General features: G+C 43.4%; 1 protein-coding gene across 2 annotated transcripts; it reads right to left on the bottom strand.

The window, feature by feature from the left end:
- Positions 1-724: 724 nt before the first annotated feature.
- LOC309325968 (solute carrier family 22 member 13-like) lies at positions 725-17,626 on the bottom strand. Of its 2 annotated transcripts, XM_081834410.1 has the most exons (11): positions 17,084-17,626; positions 15,294-15,711; positions 12,306-12,409; positions 11,477-11,631; positions 9,420-9,588; positions 7,583-7,703; positions 6,400-6,494; positions 4,797-5,011; positions 3,332-3,440; positions 2,048-2,257; positions 725-1,083 (listed from the first exon to the last, which is right to left on the bottom strand). In XM_081834410.1, the coding sequence occupies exons 2-11, from the start codon at positions 15,663-15,665 to the stop codon at positions 990-992; spliced, it is 1,644 nt and encodes a 547-aa protein (XP_081690536.1). In that variant the 5' UTR covers positions 15,666-15,711; positions 17,084-17,626; the 3' UTR covers positions 725-989. The 2 variants fall into 2 exon arrangements, with proteins under 2 accessions (XP_081690536.1, XP_081690535.1); XM_081834409.1 differs by lacking the exon at positions 17,084-17,626 and having other exon boundaries at positions 15,294-16,527.
- Positions 17,627-20,150: the final 2,524 nt, after the last annotated feature.

The following is a 20,150-nucleotide window of genomic DNA, read 5'->3' as shown; positions in this document are numbered from 1 at the left end:
CAGGACAGAGCAGCGGGAGCTCACCCTGTCGCGGGGATTCGAACTGCCAACCTTCTGATCAGCAAGTCCTAGGCTCTGTGCTTTAACCCACAGCGCCACCCGCATCCCTAATTTGATGTATGCCATGGGGCAATTTTTCATCTTGGTTAGCCAGCAGCTGCTGGATAAACACCCACCGCCTGTGCCCAAACCTGCTGACACCTGTAATAAACAAAGTTGTAGCCCTTTTTATCGCCAAATGCTTGCAGCTTCACCATGCCTTAGCTCCAACTTCCCACGGCTTCACTGCACCTGGGTCAGCAAATCCATATTGCTGATGCCACGTTTGTGTCTTATGAGCACACAAAGCTGCCTTATTGCTGCTTCATGGGCTCATCCATGAGCCCATTAATGTCTAATCACATCTCTCCAGAGTTTTGCACTGGTGACTTGGTGCACACACAGAACGTGCCTCATCCAGAGAGCTCCCTAGTGGGAGAACCTGGTGATTGGACCTGGGACCTTGAGCATGAAAAAAAGACCATGTTTTCCTCCACCACTGAGGTTATTTAGAGAGTTGAACTGAGTGCTCTAATATGAGCAGAGGAATGCAATTCAGTCTGCACTGAAAGAAAAACCAGCAGAGTTTGCTCTTTTTGAAACAATATGCCGTCCTTTGGAACTCGCAATTCCCTAAATACTGAAATGCTGCTCTCCAGCCAAGCGGAGATTAAACATGCATATGTTGAAGTGTGCATAGAAATGCATATATTATTGAAAACAACATACCAAAATGCATTGTATCAGAGAAAGGTGTGTACAAAAATGTGCGTATGAGGAGAAATTTGCACTAAAGTGCTGATAAATCTTCACGAGGACTGAAGAAACTGGTGTGAGAATGTGAAGAACTAGACTTTCGAGAGATGAGAAACTGGGAGAAATCAAAACAACCAATTCACTCATCCCTGAAATCTTCGCTAAAGGTCCTTTGGATCCAAGTGTTATTTCTGCTAGAAGCGTGTAGTGATGGCGGCTTCTTTCAGTTGGCCATCTTCTGTCTGCACAGGTCCATTTTCAAAGCTACTGTTGACAGCCTTGTTGGACCTAATGAAAGGGAATATAAATAAACATGACATAAAGTAGCCCTCTATTGCCCACTAGCCTCATCTCCACCACTGTCATCTCTTCCTTGGAGACTTACAAGCCGTCATCCATCTCTGGTTATGGGGGATGAGCAGAAACCATCCTGGCTTCTGATTGGACCCCAAAATGTCCCATTTTTTGGGCCCAGGCTCTTGTGCAAATTAGCAGTATCGTGCTAGAGCACCGGACCAAAAAAAAAACAAAAACAAAAGGCACTCGTTTTTTGCTCTGGAGCAAGACCAAAATGATAAGCATTCCAATTTTAATCAGCAGGACATTGGAGGGGATGGCATAGCTAAGCCTGGCAGGACAGCTTACTCTATGATGTTAACCCCTTCATACATTAATTGGACTTAAGCATGTTGGTTATATGAAACTGGTCACCCCACAATTAGCAATCAGATTTTGTGTGTTGTGTATGAGACACAGAAGGGGATTGTTATCAAGATCAGAGTGCATGGAGTGACGAATGCGTTTTTTCCTCTGCCTCCATGAAATTTCTCCCTCTGTGGCAACCAAATCCTTCCTACCCCCAAACCCCTGAACACTATTGCTAACTTAAGCCACCCTAGCATTTTCTGAAAGCTAATTTGCTTTCATTGGGGGGCAAATTTCACAAAGATTGTGGCTTGGGAAGAGAAGCTTAAGATGCAGTCCCAGCAACAACTATGGCAGGAACCTGGTGCTAAATTTTCCAAAACATAAAACTCATTCATCATTTATGTTGTCATATGTAGTTAGGCCTTTATATTCTGGAGAAAAGCCCATAGTCCCCGGTGGACTTACTCCTCCCCAAAAGAGGGGCAGTGTTTTACCAGGACATAACACAATGGGGTGGGGGCAGAATGGAGCAGCCTAAGGGCATGCAGTGTACAAAATGTGAACTTATATACTTATTATATTTCTAGAATCCCGTGCAACTCACCTCTGGCTTGCTGGGGAGTTTCCGATGTCGTCCTGAAGATCCTGGTTCTGCGTCTCAGGAAGGAAAAAGCAGAGGATTCCCGCAGACAGTGCTGTGCCTCCAAGTATCACCATGGGGATAGCAGGGTGGTATTTGCTCAGGAGAACAACCAGCGGGGCAAGGATGCCCCCTACTCTGCCAACCATGGAGCACAAGCCTAAACTGCTTTGCCTGGTGGAAGTAGCAAAACACAGAGAGCGATGCCTGAGAGGAGGCGCAGACAGATGTGCCCTGCCAGGGGTATGTTTCCAGAAGCAAATCAGCCACACCATGCAGTAAACAATTACACAACAGGAAGGAAGGGACAAATATCTCGGTTTTGGTATCTCTAATGTTCTTGGGGGGTTTTCAGTCTTAAATGCAGTTCACCACATTTCTGCAGCAGTTTATGATTTCGTCATTTTAGTGCACTATCACACACATTATAAGTACAGTGGTACCTCGGGTTAAGTACTTAATTTGTTCCATAGGTGCGTTCTTAACCTGAAACTGTTCTTAACCTGAAGCACCACTTTAGCTAATGGGGCCTCCTGCTGCTGCCGTGCCGCCAAAGCACAATTTCTTTTCTCATCCTGAAGCAAAGTTCTTAACCTGAAGCACTGTTTCTGGGTTAGCGGAGTCTGTAACCTGAAGCGTATGTAACCTGAAGCGTATGTAACCCGCGGTACCACTGTATGCTATTTTGCCTATTGCACTCATCTTTGCAATCAATTTTGCCAAACGCAATGCATTTAAAATATGTTGTTTTCATGAATATATGTAGCTGGGTACATTGGATGGTGTTCAACTATGCTTTACTCAGAACAGACTCACTGAAATCAATGAACATGCCTAAAATTGGGCTCATTCATTTCATTGCTAACTGCTCTCTTGGGCAAGCATTTTGGTAAAAGGGTTTACCTTCCTTGGGCTGAGGCCCCTAACCTGAAGACCCCAGAGTTCAGGCACTTGAATCTTTTGCTTATACCTCCAGTTAAACGATACCATCATCATAAACTTTCAGCATAAACTTTTTATTGCACAACCCAAAAGGCCATGGGCATCATCCAAGAACAACTACATATACAGTAAAACAGCAGTCAAATCTACTAGAATTCTTTGTTACATGGAATAAAAGGTAGTTCTTATGCAAAATGTACAGATTAAAGCCCCCTTTGCTGTCATTGTGCCTGTGGACAAAACTGCCCAGGTAAAGCTGAAAGTGGAAATTCATTTTCTAAGCCCCTATACCCAAGAGATCCTCACCTGATAACTGTGGGAAAGATTTCAGCAGAAAACACATAGGTGGTTGAAAAGGAGGCAGCCAACGCAGACTTGCCAATAACAGCCAGGACCGTCACAATCACAGGGAAGTCTGGGCAAAGACAGGCAGTGAGGTTAGAAACTAGACCACAAAAAAACAGGGTAAGGCATTGTTGAAAGACCACAGGCCTAGCAAAATGTCTAATCCGGTTCTGAAATGTCACCTGTAGTCCTACAGAAAGATTGTCACCACAAATCTATGGGTAGCTAGAATGGTTTCTGGGGCCCATTTGGGGAGAAGGCTGGCAGTATTAGAGCACTTGCTTTGCTTGCAGAAGCTCTCAGGTTCAAATTCTCCATTTTGGAGAATCTAGTGGTATAGGAAGTGATGCAGAAGAACCTCTTCTGTGACCTGGAGAGATGCCATCAGTCGCTAGTACTGGGCTAGAGATTGCTGTGTCACCACATAATGCTAAACCATCATTTACTTTTATTTATTTTTATTTCTGTATATAGTCCACATTTCAGGCCACTTTCTCACAGTCTTCCCCTGTTAAGATTTCCAGACCCTCCAAATGTCCCTATTTTCCAGGGACAGCCCCGGATTTACAGAAGCCATAGCAGTTTCTGTTTTGATCCCGGAATGTCATGCTTTTTCCACACATGTTCCCAGTTCTTTTCTTCTCGGGGGACGCAGGGGGACGCATACCTCTAAATATTTTGTGAATCTAACTTTGGCCTCATTGAGGGGCAGTATTTCAATATGAGTAGGAAAATGAGAGTACCCCTGAACATTTTTTTAAAGGGAAAAAAAAGGCACTGGGTGTTCCTATTTTCATTGGAGAAATGTTGGAGGGCATGGGTTTCTATTTAAATTTTAGTAACTGCTTCTAGATTTGCAAGCATACCTATATACTGGCAGATGTAATTATACAAACCTGTGGCCTGTTCGTTTTTCAGAACTTAGTCGCTTGAGGATCTCAGTGGAAAGGAGGAAGTGAGAGGACAGAAACGGGGAAAAGAACAGGGTTTTTTCCCCTTATTATTAAAAAATGGTACAAAAAAGAAGCAAGGGGCAGTAGATCAGGTCCCCAGTGCAAAAGACCCAGGGCCGAGGCCTTATAGCTCCCTTTAACTCCAGCAGTGCTTGCCTGTTGTGTCCTCTCTATGAAGAAAGAGACAAAAGGGGAACACTCTGCACAAACACAAGACAAGTTCTGAGAATATACAGGCACATCTGTGTCTTTCTGAAGCAGCTCTGTATAGCCAGGGGTCTGTGGGTCACTTCTTACATAAGGGATGGGGAACCTGTGGCCCGCCAGATCTTGAACTTCAAGTCCCATCATCCCCCAGCCAAGATGGCCAATGCTCAGGGATGATAGGAGTTGAAATCCAGAAACATCTGCAGGGCTGCAGGTTACCCTTGCAGCTTGCCTTCCAGGTTTTCTCCCTCTAGTGGCTTTTTTACCTGTTGGAATAGCAGGGATGATCAAGCACATGACTCCACCTAGGAAAAGCCAAGCAGCCTGGCATTTCTTCCTCCCCATCCACTGGAGGAGGAAGATACAGGAGGCTCGAGATGGTATTTCCACAGCTCCAAACACAAGCTGGGTCATGTAGATGTCCAAGCCAAAATCCCCAACCTGGTGGCTCACTCCATAATACACAAGACTGTCTGCAAACCTGAGAACCAAGCAAGAAATTACTGTTCATTCTGCATTTACTGCTATTGTTCATTTTAATTCCTGGCTCACACAAGCCCACCACTAAACGTCAGTGCAGGTTAGAACCAGGGTGCTGCATGTGATGCAGTTCTACAATGCCATAGAACTGGACGCAGAATTCAGCTTCCTCAAAATCATCATTTTAAATCCTAGTCCGCATGGCTGTGAAACTTTATAGGCAGCATTTGAAGTCTCTGAAGAAACCAACTCTTCTCTTTTTTGCTGCCTCGGACTAACACAGCTGCCTCTTGGAAACTATAGCGAAACAACAGCAAAACAGGTGGTGTCAATGTGTGCCATGAAGACGGATAAAAACAGCCTAAAAACTATCCATCTGGGGCACAGCAAAAGCATTTTGCGCATTGCCCCAAACATTCCTTTGTTCTATTTGACCGGTAGCTGTGTGTGCAGCTACAGTGGTGCCCCGCAAGACGAACGCCTCGCAAGACGGAAAACCCGCTAGACGAAAGGGTTTTCCGTTTTGGAGGCGCTTCGCAAAACAAATTTCCCTATGGGCTTGCATCGCAAGACGAAATGTCTTGCGAGTTCTTGCGGGTTTTTCCCTCCCCCCCCCCCCCGCTTTTCCTAAGCCGCTAAGCCGCTTATCAGCTGATCCACTAAAAGCCGCTAAACCGCTAATAGCGCTAATCCGCTAAGCTGTCAATGGGCTTGTTTCGCAAGACGAAAAAACCGCTATACGAAGAGCCTCACGGAACGGATTAATTTCATCTTGCGAGGCACCACTGTACCTAGATGTAGATCTCAATGGCTGCATTCTGTCAGACAGCCCTGCCTGAACCTTGCAGTCATTTGCCAAGGTGCTTCTTCCTGGACCACCAGCATCCAAAGATGGTGACTTGAAAAAGGATCACATCAGAGGCATCGTATTTGCAGAACACACGCTCCAGAAGCAGGCCTGCACATCAGCAACTCTGATGTCATTTTGGCACCTGGCAAAGACCTTTGTTTGACAAATGGGTATGGTTTTCATTCCACCCATCCCACTGATTTTTGTGTTTTCCTTGCTGCTTACCGCTCTTTTGTTTATTTGACAATTCTTGATATTTGCAGCGTGTGTGCTATGCTTTCATTGTCAGCCACCCTGGAAGTGTGACATTAAAATATTTTAATTAATAAAAATTAATTCTCAGTGTAGCAACCAAGGGTAAGAGAAAAGTCCTGCCTTGGACCATACAGACCATACAAAGGTTTAGCCGTAAGTTGCTGGTTGTGCTCATTTTATACATGAAGAAACAATAACAAGGAAGTTTAAACAACACACACAAAACTGAAGCCACTTGCATATTATATATCGGTTGCTGAATTAATGTATTTCAGAATTCTTACCAGACTACGACCATGATTAAAGTCAAAATCCTTAGACGCGGATTCTTGCAAAGATCCAGAATATTCCCAGATTTCACCTTCTCTTCTGGAGCCAGCTTCAAAATGTGCAAGACAAGAGAGACACAGAACATCAAAGGACAGTTTTCCCCAACCTGGTGCCCTCCAGTGGCTTTGAGCTACAACTCCCATCAGACCCATCTGCCAGGGCAGCTGTGCTGGCTTGGCCTGATGTGAGTTTTAGTTCAAAACAGCCAGGGTGCCAGGTGGGTTAGCAAGTTGAACTAAGACTGGAGAGATTCCACTCAGCCACAAAACTCACTGGGTGTACTTCGACTCATCTCTCCCCCTGCCCAAATCTCACAGGCCTATAAGGAGGCTAAAGCAGGGAATGGGGAACGATGTAAGCCAAATGTAGGGGAGCTGTGGTCCTCCAGGTGTTTTTGAACTGTAACTCATGGGATTCCCCAGCCTTGGTTATGCTCACTGAGGGTGATGGGAGCTGCAGTTGCACAACATCTGGAGAATGTTTCACACACGGTGTAAGCTGTCCTCCTTACCTCCTTGGAGGAAGGGAGGGAATGGATATACATTTTGTTGTAAATAAAACAAAATGAGTTTGGAGGGACAGGCTAACAGCTTAATAAGGAATGCTTGAGGTGGATATGCAACAGATTAAAAAAAAAAATCTAATGCAGCATGAGAGACTAGAGTATTGGATTGATATGATCTATTGTATTTCTGGGGACGTGGGTGGCGCTGTGGATTAAACCACAGAGCCTAGGACTTGCCGATCAGAAGGTCGGCGGTTCGAATTCCCATGACGGGGTGAGCTCCCGTTGCTCGGTCCCTCCTCCTGCCAACCTAGCAGTTCAAAAGTATGTCAAAGTGCAAGTAGATAAATAGGTACTGCTCTGGTGGGAAGGTAAACAGTGTTTCCGTGCGCTGCTCTGGTTCGCCAGAAGCGGCTTAGTCATGCTGTCCACATGACCCGGAAGCCGTACACCGGCTCCCTCGGCCAATAAAGCGAGATGAGCGCCGCAACCCCAGAGTCAGCCACGACTGGACATAATGGTCAGGGGTCCCTTTACCCCTTTACCTTTATTGCGTTTCTATGCCGCTTTCCCTCAATATCCTCCCCAGACATTTCCAGAAAAGGAGCAAAAGAAATCCCAGGCTTTGCTACCTGGTTAAGTAGTTCTTCTGAGACGGTTCGTTTGTTAACGGAAGCAGCCTTTCGAAGCACCTTTTTGGCTTCCTCGACCTTCCCTTTTGTCAGAAGCCATCGCGCAGACTTGGGAAGAACCCTGAAAAAGACAAGAGTTTGTGAAGCATGGGTGGGAGTCAATGAAACCAACAGTAGGCGGAGCAAGAGCCAATGGCAGGGCAGGGCCAACTAATTCTAGTTGTGGGCTTCTCCACACTTCTGCTTGTCTGCTGCTTCCTGTTTGTCCCATGCCTTCCAGGCAGCTTTGCCCTTGTCCCGCTATTTCCCCATGGAAAATCCGCTCTTTAGGAATAAATCGGAACAAATGTCAATCAGGAGAAAAGTCCCTTGATGTTTGCTTTGATTCAGTGGTAAAAAATAGAGTTTCCCAGGGGGGAAACAGCAGGGCAAGGGCAAATCTGGGTGAGCCCTGTATCCTCATTCTCCTCCCTGCTGAGTTATACAAAGGATAACGCTGAGACTAAGAAGCTGGCAGGCAGTGTCTTTTTGTAAGTAAAAAGGCCTTAGGTGGGAGCCATCTGAGGGCAGATTGAGATAGCTGGGGATGTGCCCCATTCGCCCTAATGAACTAGTCTCCTGGGCACAACAGTTCTCATTCAGTTGCAGTACAAGCAAAAGGCATTCCCGCAATAAACCTGTGGGAGATTGCAGTCAACCCTAACTGCTAGTTAGTACATGAAGGGGTTAAGGACCATAGAGTTGTATTCCTAGACAGACTCAGGTCTCAGTCCAAAGAGGAAGTGATGCCTCTGCATCATATAACCAATGAAGGAGGATATGTGTGGAAGCTTGCTCCCAATCTTACAGCATGTGTTTGGAGGTATATTCTGTATTTTCTACCTAAGAGCATTTTGCCTGTATTATCCTTGCTGCTGCATGGAACAACGCACGACTGAGACCTTGAATCTGTAAGTAAATATTTTAAAACTTACTTAACAGTGTGTGATCTGCTCATTGCAAGAGGGGTAGGAAGAGGTCAACTGTTGTGTACAGCTGAAAGGCATAAAAAATGGCATAACAATCTATATTCCTAATGCGAGTTCAGTCTCTGCTGCTGCTGCTGCTCTCTCCCTGCAGGAGAGTGTACAAAGCCCCATGTTTTGAATATAAGCATCCAGCCAATTGTTTTGTTGGTCACCCACACTAGTGGGTCCACAGGCATTCATATCTTTTCTCTCAGATCTTAACTCAGGGGCAGCTTGGGTGAGAGGTACTCCTTCAAGTATTTTTGTCCCAAGCTAAATAGAGCTTTATCTTGGTCCCTGGCAGATCATAAAATATGACAGATCTTAAATAAGAATATGAAAGAAGGGATATATTAGATAAAAATCAGGAACAAACAATATGTGAAGAAAGATAATCAAGGATAAAATTAATAAGAAGGAATTTGCTAATTAATTTCAAATTGGAATACAAGAAAGGGGTGTGTGAGGAAGTCAAGAAAACAGGTTTATGGATGGTAAGAAATTAAAGAGAGGGATTTTCTTTTTTAACTTTTTGAATTCTTTTTTAGTGTTTTAATTTTTTCTTTTTTCCTTTTTTTTCTTATATGTTAACTGCTTGTTTTTATTGTATTCTGATGTTTCTTGTATGCCTATATATTTTGTGTCTTTCTTTATGTAACCTTTTTCTTTGATAAAATTTAATAAAATATCATAAAAAAAAAATATGACAGATCTTAAAACACAGGGTGGTTATGAGCCTATGTTACTGTTACTCTTAATGATATACAGTATGCTGTATTGTTTTACACACAGCCCCATTATGCTCATTTCTGGTTCTTCTGCACACTCACCATATATAAAAAAAGAGGGCGAATGCTGGAGCAGAGCCAGCAAACTGGTAGTTCCTCCAGTCACGGACCGAGTATGCCAAGCCAGCCAAGGCCATCTGCCCAATGCCTTGGAAGCAGTAGCTGATGATCATCGCAAGCGGGCGATAGGAAGGCCCAACCCACTCCGAAGCTAAAAGGGTTCAAGTTACAATCAGTATCGGGAAAAGACCTTGCCATTGTCAACCACTCACATTAAAAGAAATAAAATCATTTAACCACCCGGCTTTATTATTAGGTTATTGTATTTTAGTGTTTTGTTGGAAGCCACCCAGAGTGGCTGGGGAAACCCCGCCAAATGGGCGGGGTATAAATAAATAAATTATTATTATTATTATTATTATTATTATTATTATTATTATTATTATTATTAAATAACGGTGGGTTAATGTGATGATGTCAAGGAGGAGGCTGGAACGCTTGCAGCAATTACTGATTATTTGGATTGGGCCCCCAGTTTGAGACACACATTTACACAAACACACAAATCATGTCCCTCAGAGTTCACCTGACGTGCCTTAACTAGGCAGGTGTTGTGCCTTCCACCCACCAGACACACTAGGCTCCATCTGTCCCCCAAACAGTCTTTACCCTACCTCAGACCCCTTGCAAATTGGCTCCTAAAGTGGGCCGTCTCTGCATCTCATTTCATGGTTGGAATGCTTCTGTACAGAACAATGACACTGTACCTCAACCAGTGGCGTAGCGTGGGGGGTGCAGGGGGGCCGGCCGCACCGGGCGCAACATCTGGGGGCGTGCGCTCGCACTCGCAGCTCTCTGCACCTACCTGGCTCACTCTCTCTCTCTCTCACTGCAGTGTTGGCTGTGCGAATCCGATCCGAGCTGCCGGGTCGCCGCCCACTGTGAAGGGGGTGGGTGCCAGGCGTGCGGTGCGGAGAGAGAGCGAGGGACTTTCTGGGGGAGGGACAGTGCAGCGGCCGCCCAGCGCAGCGCTGAGCGTGGGAGAGAACCACACCAGACCAGACCAGGAAGCAGCAAGAAGAAGCTGGCAGCGGCGGCAGGTTAGGGGTTAGGGGGCACAAATTACTTGCCTTGCCCCGGGTGCTGACAACCCACGCTACGCCACTGACCTCAACAGGGCCAGATTTAGGTTTGAGGAGGCCCTAAGCTACTGAAGATAATGGGGCCCTTTATATGTCCAGCTGTCCTTTGTCAACAACAAATTGTAGCTGTTTTTTGTGTTGAATATATGCTAAATGGTAATTTATGAACCTAACCATTTGCACATGCAGAATGTAGGCACCCTATATATAGAAATGAGCAAACCAGTGATATTTTAGGGAGCAGGCTAGCAGGCGGGGCCCATGACTTACATCATAGGAGCCTACACAACACAAAACACTGTTGCTGTATGTAGGTTTTATTTTATTTGTTTTTTATCTTATATTTTGGAACTGTACATCCAGGTTTTTTTCCTTTAAATTTTTTGGGGGCTCCCAAGAGAGTGGCGCCCTAAGCTATAGCTTGTTTACCTTATACATAAATCCGGCACTGTACCTCAACCTTCACCTTTAAGCAAATGTTACCTTGAGAGAAAATATATCTACAGTCATATCTCGGGTTACAGATGCTGCAGGTTGCGTGTTTTCAGGTTGTGCACCGCGCCGAAACCGGAAATACCGGAACAGGTTACTTCCGGGTTTTGGCACTCGCACAAGCGCAGAACCACTAAATCGCGCTTTGCGCATGCACAGAGGCGCCGAATTGCGACCTGCGCAGGCGCAGCGCTGCAGGTTGCGAACATGCCTCCAGCACAGATCACGTTTGCAACCTGAGCATCCACTGTATTTCGGGAGGGCAATATATTCATAAAAAGCAAGTTGTGCAGGTTGGATAGAGTAAGGCAGTGCCCTCAACCAGATGTTTTGGGCTATAACTTGCACTGCCCCCCAGCCAGCAAAACTGTGTTTAGTGCAAAACATCTGGAAGATACCAAAGATGGAGTGTGGTTCTTTTGATAGCAAGGCCCAAACCTCCCCAGAGAAGCGGAAGTGTCTCACTTAAAGCTGACATGCTGATGCTGATCCCAGCAAAAGCGGCGCCCACGATGAATCTCAGGGCGATGTAGACGTAGAAATTTGGAGAAAATCCTGCCCCAACACCAAAGGAGCCCATGAGGAGGAGGCTGAGCAGGATCATCATGTGACTTCCAGTGCTGGAGGAGGGAAATGCAATACAAGATGGGTCAATCTGCAAAAGGGAGCCTACCTCACAGAGGGCTTATCCTGACTTCTGCCTATACCATGCCTAGAAACCACAGGTCTGAGTGGTTTCCCCCTTGCCCTGCTCCTTTCCAAGGAAAAAACTGCTCTTTAGTCACAGATTGGAACAAATGGTGCTTCAGGGGAAACCCAAATTGCCGTTTGCTCCAACTGAGTGCTACAAAGAGCAGGGGGAGGAAAGCAGGGGGACAAGAGGAAGTGAGGATAAGCCCAGAGTTATTGTGGGGATGATGGTGATTTATATCGTAAGATCTCAGGGCGGCTCACAGCATAAAATACAAGATAAAAAACAAGTAAATGATTAAAAACAAAACATCAAAACCATGACCCACACGCCCCCTTCCCAACGGCCTGTTTTCTCCTTGCGCCTAAAAATATATAATGAAGGCACCAGGTGAGCCTCCCTGGGGAGCGCTTTCCACAAACAGGGGGCCACCACAGAAAAGGCCCCGTTCTCGTGTTGCCACCCTCTGGGCTTCTCAATGAAGGAGGCAGAGGAAGAAGGGCTTCCGATGAGGATTGCAGAAAAGCCTCTCCCCTTCACCTCCTGAAAATGGAGTGGCCATTTTCTCTCAGCTTCTCCACGACATCTCAAAGTTATACTTACAAGTCGCTCAGCGGGCCAAGGACCAGGGCTCCCACAAGGCCACCCGCCATGTAAATAGATTGAGAGATGTCTTTTAAGTTATTTCGGTCACAGACCAAGTTGAACTAAAGGAAAAGAAGAAAAATCCTTGTACTTCCCTCTACTTGACACTGCATTGTGTACAGTATATCACAAATCTACACTGTTTCTGGTTTTGTTTGAATAGTATTAGCCTGCTCTTTTTTAAAAAATTAACTGTTTCACCTGCTTTCATAATGTATACCATTTTATTGCTGTAACTCGCCCTGGGCCTTATGCTGAAAGGTGGACTCAAATTTTACCCCACTTTGGTCAAGTCCCCTCACTTACAAGAATACCTTCCCTGGTGAGGTGAATCTCCTCACCCTCATTATTAGTGCTGAGGCAGAATTATTATTATTATTTTTTTTAAAAAAATATTAGTTTTCCAAATTTATAACAGACATACCCACAAACATAAAAATAAGACATTAACAAACAAACAAACATATATCCTAACTGTAGAAATTCCACTTTTGTTATCATTCTTGGGTGACTTCCTCGAATCCCCCTGGCTGAGTTTCCATATAAATCATTGTAGCAGTTTTCCAAGACTACTTTCACATAAAATTTACTTAGTCCATTAACCTCCTTCTTTCTTTTCATTTTGACTTATATCCATAGTATTCTACAACATCGCATATTTATATCCTAGGCCAATCTGATACTCGCAAGTAGTTCTATTTAATTTATCTTAACATATTTAACCAAATAATCTTGGAATTTCTTCCATGAGGCAGAATTTTAAAACATTCCTGTTAGCTCCAGGCATTCGGTGGTTGGAAAGACATTGTTTTTCGCAACTTTGAGAGTATTTGGTGTGTGTGTGGTTTTTTCCCCTTTTTAAAAAAAATATTGATTTGTTATTCGCCATCCTGGGCTCCTTTGGGAAGTAGGGCAAGATAATAATAATAATAATAATAATAATAATAATAATAATAATAATCCCCTCTTTGGGGAAAATTCCAGAATGCTCAAAAAGAATTGTCCCCTGTGGAGAGGAGAGACAGAAGAGCCGCCATCTTGTTCCAGCTCAGGTGATCTCTCTGCCACCAAATCTGACTACTGAAACATCATCTTCCCTGAGGGAAGGCGATTTCTAGTTTTTAAAAAGTCTCCCAATTTTTTGCTGTTTTTTAACAGAGTGCTAACGTATGCATATTCCTATGTAAACTGCCTTGCAAGGCTCACTTGAAAAGTGACATGGACAATAACGGATTGGCATAACAAGCTACAAGAATTTGCTGAAACGGCACAGTTGACAAATAGCCTGAGAGGCAACTCAAAACAAAAATTTATGGAAAAGTGGGATAGATATAAGATATATGTTCAAAAATACAGTAAAGATTCACTATTTATGCAAGCATTCGATTGACGCTGGAGAGAGACTGAGTTGAGAAATAAGACCAAGGATACATATTGATATAGGAATGTATTAGATAAAATGTAAAGAAATATACTGTAGCCTTTTTAATCCACATTCATTTGTAAAAAAGGAATATACAACGGGATAGACAGGAAGTCCAAAGTGTTGGTACATATATGATTTTGGAATAGTTTTTTGTCCCTTTTTTCTTTTTTTTCCCTTTTAGTATATAGCTTTGTATACATGTTGAAATTTATCGTATAATAAGCCTTGTGATGTAATATGATAATGTTTACCAATGTAACATAAGAACTTTAATAAATAAATAAATGCTGCGGGGGGAGGGGAAAAATGAAAAGTGACGTGGAATTATCTTCATAAACAAACAGATTAACATTTGCTAGTAGCTTTTAGGAGAGCCTTTGAAAACGGGACATTTCTGCCTCTAATATTCCAAAATTATCTCACGTGGGAATTAGAGAAAAATTAATAAAACTTTCTCGTTACCTCATGGAGGTGTCAAAATGGTTAGAGGACTTCCTCATGACCTACAAGGCCTAAAATTTGCGATCTGGCATAATCTCCTTATTAAAGGTAATCCTTATTACCATAGTATAAAAACTATCCTAACCAAAAAAGATCACACAGCGGTTTAAATGTTCGCGCCTTGTTATTTTTTTACCTCATTAATGCTGAGTTTCCCTCACAAAATGGAAACCAGGGAAACCGGAAGCAGGGAAAATTCCTACAACTACAAAGTATACTTGAGGAATGCAGGCTGAAGCCATTAATTTTTTAAAAAGTTATCAACTGAGACCTAGACAATTAACAAGCAATTGTCTTTAAGAAACATGGACTATTGACATCCATTGCTGTCAAGTTCTGGAATGACTATGTGACGTCTTTTCCTCTCTCTCTCTCTCTCTCTGCTTGAATTGTCTCCCTGGTTCAAAATCTGGTTGTTAATAATAATCATAATAATAATTTATTATCTCCCAGACATTGGAGTTTCATACTTGCAGAAATCAGATTAGGAAAGTAAGAATAGGAATTAAATAAGCACATCATCCACAAAGCTTCAACATCAAAGAGCCTCGGGATAACTATTCCCAAGATATGTAACATCTGGATTAAAAGAAGAGAAATGCCACTAATCTATCCACATTTTGGTACTTTATCATAGGATCACTGGCTTTTTTCCATCCATCCATCCGTTTGTTTGTTTGTTTGTTTGTTTGTTTGTTTGTTTGTTAAACACACAACAAAAAAGGACAAAATTAACCATAGTGAAAGTACCATCAGTTGCGCCTTACATAGAGAATTGATATAAATTTCATAATCCTTAAATTGTAATGGTCTCTTCTTTTTAAACCCGACTTCACTGGCTTTTTTTTAAAAAAGCATTCCCTGACCTGTCCGTTCCCCTAACCAGGTTTTTAGTCGTAGGGACAGCACCAAGGAAATCACTATAGAGTTGTCTAGTGTGGTTATCAATTGATGTGCGCGCATGCACACACCCTTCAGAAGAGAAAGAACCAAATTATTTAACAAGGGCTGTAAAATACCTCTGTCAGCAACGACGGCTTTGGATCTGTGGGGTAGACCCAACCATCTCGGCAGGCTTCTGTGGAATTTCTTCCATCTTTTATGATTGAATCGATATCGCCTTCCACAGGTGTAAACATGGAGCATTCCTCAAAAGAGCCATCTGGCTTCCTGGGAATGGTCAAGTTCAGCTGCTGCTCTTGGGTCAGGTTTTGGGTAATATTCAGGATCCAGTTCGTGTTGCAGTAGTGAGGCACGTCCATGACAATGAAGACTTGTCCAAACACGTGAAAGGGAATTAGGAAATTGGGGATGCAGTTCAGCACCACCAACCATTTCTGAAACCTGCCGAATTCTCCGATCACCTTCAAGATGTCTCCAAATCTGATCATTCTGGGATCTTTGGCAGCCGGTCTGCATGGTTCTCACACCTGGGGACTGAAATTAATGTTTAAACACAATCATGGCTATGGATTAAGTGAATAATTAATCAGGCTTTGGCATCAGATAAACTTAAGGAATATATCCTATCACAGCTACTGCCAAGGCTAAACTTTCTTTCTGATTGTTCTCTTCTTATTCAGTCCTGGTGTTCCTTTGACTTTAGTATTTCCTCCAATTAAAAAGAAAGTGAGCCTCGAGGCTATGTATGGCTGAGTCCACACCAAATATTTAGAACACTGCAAAGGATCGTGGGAACTGTAGTTTACCCATAATAATGCTAAAATCCCCAGCACATTTAACAAACAACATTACCCAGGGTTCTTGGGGTGATGGGAGAGACTGTGCTTTAAATGTACGGTGTGCAGGTATGCAACCTTAGATGAGTTATAGTAACAAGAGGGGGCCATTTAAAGATTGTTTGCTGCAGGGCAAAAATGAGCGAGGGGTGTTGGCCTCAAGTCTTTCTTGCTGGCTTGCATTTGGTCCAGCGTCCAGTCTGTTCAGCCTAGCAGCTGACAGCCTGGAGTCTATCTGAGCTTGCTATAAATGGAGAGAAGAGAAGGAAGCACAAGAAACCTAAAGACCCTGAGGAAAGAGTCGGGGCCTGTTCCTTTATATTTTTCTAAACTGACATACAAGTAGCTAGGAATCATCAGCGTAAGAACTTAGCAGAACCAGGGCTGAGCAAGTAGAATAAACACTCAAGGGCTGAGAACTGCTGCTGTTTGAGAGTTCATTGCTGGCAGGCACAAACCAAGGTCTGCATCCGACACTGAACAGGGATGCTTTTAGTCTGAAGTGGGGGAGTTGTTAGACATTTTCCCCCTTTTTTAATAAATTCCATATGTATTCTCCTGAGTCCATAAACACCCCCAAAAGAATGCCATGCGGCCAGGAGTTGTCCCGTTTCCCCTGTGAGCTAACAGCAGTCCATACGGAATGTCTCCACTGCAGGCCCTGTTTTGCCTGAAGTGTAAAATGGACCAGCTAAGTTGTGCTTGTGGGACGCGGGTGGCACTCTGGGTTAAACCACAGAGCCTAGGACTTACCGATCAGAAGGTCGACGGTTCAAATCCCTGCGACGGAGTGAGCTCCCGTTGCTCGGTCCCTGCTCCTGCCAACGTAGCAGTTCGAAAGCACGTCAAAGTGCAAGCAGATAAATAGGTAACGCTCCAGCGGGAAGGTTAACGGCGTTTCCATGCTCTGCTCTGGTTCGCCAGAAGCGGCTTAGTCATGCTGGCCTCATCACCCGGAAGCTGTACGCCGGCTCCCTCGACCTGAAAGCAAGATGAGCGCCGCAACCCCAGAGTCGGTCACGACTGGACCTAATGGTCAGGGGTCCCTTTACCTTTTAAGTTGTGCTTACCAGGCAATCTTGTTGAAAACTGGAGAAACCCAGTGTTAGGGAGGTACCAGTTTTGGCAGCACAAGTTTGACAAGGCAGCTGAAATAAATAGATTACTTTCAGGAATATATGTGGTGGAACCACACCATAATATATCAGTTCCAGCAAACACCATTTGAAGAGACTAGTAACATAGTACGTTGCAAGCTTCAGAGTATGCCTCAACTAGCATCATTGCTCCTATTTTATAATAAAAAATGCTGATGTTCCTTACAAGGACTTAAGTAGATTTTTGATGGTGGCGGCTCATTAGCTGATAAGCGAGCACTTGAAAACTGGTCTCAGGTTAACATTATCGAGGTGGCACACAAACATTTGGCAAATTGATTTAGCTGAAAAATTAACAGGAATGTAAAAACAGATGGCTCTGACACCTTTTTTTGTTTTTAGTTATTTCGTATGTTAACAGGTGTAGTCATACCATAATTACCCCCATCAACCCATGAAGACCTATGGCTTAATCTACTGGATTTCACAGTGAACAACAAAAGTACTATGATTCTGTCTTATGTTGAAATTTGTTATTTGTATGTTCAGAAAACGCTTCAATAAAAATATTTACACTTAGGTACCTTTCAGGGACATCCAAGTGTCACTTAGTTGGAAAGTTACATTGGATTGTCCTGTTGGTTATGGAATGAATGGCTGACTCTCATGGAGAAACCACCACTCATATATAGTATGTAAGGAAGGGGCAAAGCATGCTTTGTGTTAATTTTGGGTTTTAAAGGGGTATCTGCTTTTTAAAAACCCTGTATTCCACCAGTATGTATTCACAATGCCAATGGCTCAAACTATTATCCATTTAATTATTTGATTCATTCAGATACTGCCTTTCATACAAACATCATAGGCTGGTTTACAGCATAAAAATACAAAATAGAAACACAAAATACATAACATAACAACAACAGCAAACGAATACCCCCCCTCCTTCTACAAACACCATTAGAAGGCCATCGATGGTTTAATCAGCCAAAAGTTTGGTTATAGAGGAACATTTTTTGCCTGGAGTGTACCTGAATACTTCTCAGGGCAGACATGTTATATTGGTGTGTCTTGAATATGTAACAGTTAAAAGTTATGGCCTGTGTTTCTTAGGTTTCAAAAAGTTGCCTGTCTCCCCCCATTATAGCTAAAGTTTTTTCAGACATTTAGCTATGGAAACTGTACAAAACAAACGTGTGCGTGCAAACCTCCGTTTTCCTCAGGTACACTGGAACTTTCAAGTACAAGGATAAAGCTGAGACCAGCAGATCACTTCCCACAGAGTTGCAAAGCTTCAGAGGTCTCCTGATAAGAGAAACGCTCAACTATTTCACAGATTCATTTCACAAGAGTATTTACAACCCTAAAACATTCCATCCCAGCAAATTCTCATGTTGGAGAGAACACTACAAGTACAGCATTTTGAAACAATAAAACAATTGAAAGCTAATAATCCACCAGCTGTAAAAAAGAAAAAGAGAGAGTGCAATGGTTTTTAAGGAGACGTTAGACAGCCCTCTGTCATGAATGCTGTAGCTGAGATTGCTGCATTGCAGGGGGTTGGACTAGATGACCCGTGGAACCCTTCTACAATTCTCTGATTCTGTGTATGCAGAAGGTGTCAGGTTCAGTCCCCAGCATCTCCAGGTCTGGCTTGATTCAATGCTGATTCTGATGTTTTCTAGAAGTCCTACATTGAGTCCAAAGGGATTTACTCCCATGTATGTGTGAGAATAGAACTGCACCCTAAATTTGCACTGCAGCTATTCTGTAAGAAGCACAACCAGATCTATCCTAAGATTATCAATGTTCTTTTAAACATGAGTGTATGCTTTGAATCTGCTCATATTACATTCAGATCTTTCAAACCAAGTTATTTTAAGGGGCACGTAATAGAATCGATTTTTCATTTTTATTTTCATTTAAAAACAATTTTTTAAAACAAAATATTTAAACCAATTATTTTTATCTGCTGGGCTCAGAGTGGGAGGAGATGAAATTCACACATTCTTCTTGGCCGCTTGGAGCAATCCACACGGTGGGTTAAAGGCGAGTTATTGTTATCCGTTCAGTAATGTCTTCATTCGGTTTTAAACACGCATTTCCCAAACTACCGTTGATTCTTTTGCTAGGCCTATGGAGGGGAAAGAAGGTTAAAAGGAGATGATTAAATTCATGCATACATTTTCTGCTCCAAATGATTCTGAATGGCAGGTGCATCAAGCAAACCTAGGAATTGGTTCACAGAAGCTGCCTCACACAGAGTCATGAAGAAGAAGAGTTTGGATTTGATATCCCGCTTTATCACTACCCGAAGGAGTCTCGAAGCGGCTAAAATTCTCCTTTCCCTTCCTCCCCCACAACAAACACTCTGTGAGGTGAGTGGGGCTGAGAGACTTCAGAGAAGTGTGAGTAGCCCAAGGTCACCCAGCAGCTGCATGTGGAGGAGCGGGGAATCAAACCCGGTTCACCAGATTGCAAGACTACCGCTCTTAACCACTACACCACACTGGCTCTCGCCATGGTTTTGGGTCCATGTAGGTTAATATTGTCTGTTCTGACTTGCAGCAGTTTTCCGGGGTTTCAGACACAGCCTTTCCCAGCCCATTCAGGTGACGCCACATTAGCACTGATGGTTGCAATGTCAGATGATGCCTAACATGTGCGATTCAGCCACAGTTATTGAAGATCACCTGCCATTCATCAAGGCACAGTTCACACATTCATGTAAGTTAATAGAAGGCAAAAAGAGTGGAACGTCTGGCCTGGAAAGGTGTCTGCATGATCGGCTGAGACACAAGATCTGTTTGTGGCTTTAGGTCTGTGACAGCTCATCTGCACATGCAAGCAAACCCTCAATATTGTGGACCTTGAGCAACATCAATGCATGTGTGAAGCAACCCGAGAGGCAGAGTAACCAAGTGATCCATAGCCCTGAGATTCCCAAGTGAGAGTAAAAACCTCAAAAGTCAACCTTCTCTTCCGATAACCTATTCAATTAACCATATGTATAAATGACTGTAAACAATTGCTTGGCGCA

This window comes from Podarcis erhardii, assembly GCF_964252035.2.
Source record: "Podarcis erhardii genome assembly, chromosome: 12".
Taxonomy (NCBI): Eukaryota; Metazoa; Chordata; class Lepidosauria; order Squamata; family Lacertidae; genus Podarcis; species Podarcis erhardii.
Note: the sequence above shows the minus strand (reverse complement) of the source record. Positions and strands in the feature narration are given on the sequence as shown.

Excerpts from the sequence above, each read along its gene's own strand:
- LOC309325968 (XM_081834410.1), bottom strand. The coding sequence starts at position 15,665 with ATGATCAGATTTGGAGACATCTTGAAGGTGATCGGAGAATTCGGCAGG. Across the intron at positions 7,704-9,419 it reads GCCCTCTTTTTTTATATATG|GGTTCTTCCCAAGTCTGCGC; the intron begins GTGAGTGTGCAG and ends TGTCTTTTTCAG. Across the intron at positions 2,258-3,331 it reads ATCTTTCCCACAGTTATCAG|GCAAAGCAGTTTAGGCTTGT; the intron begins GTGAGGATCTCT and ends TACTTCCACCAG.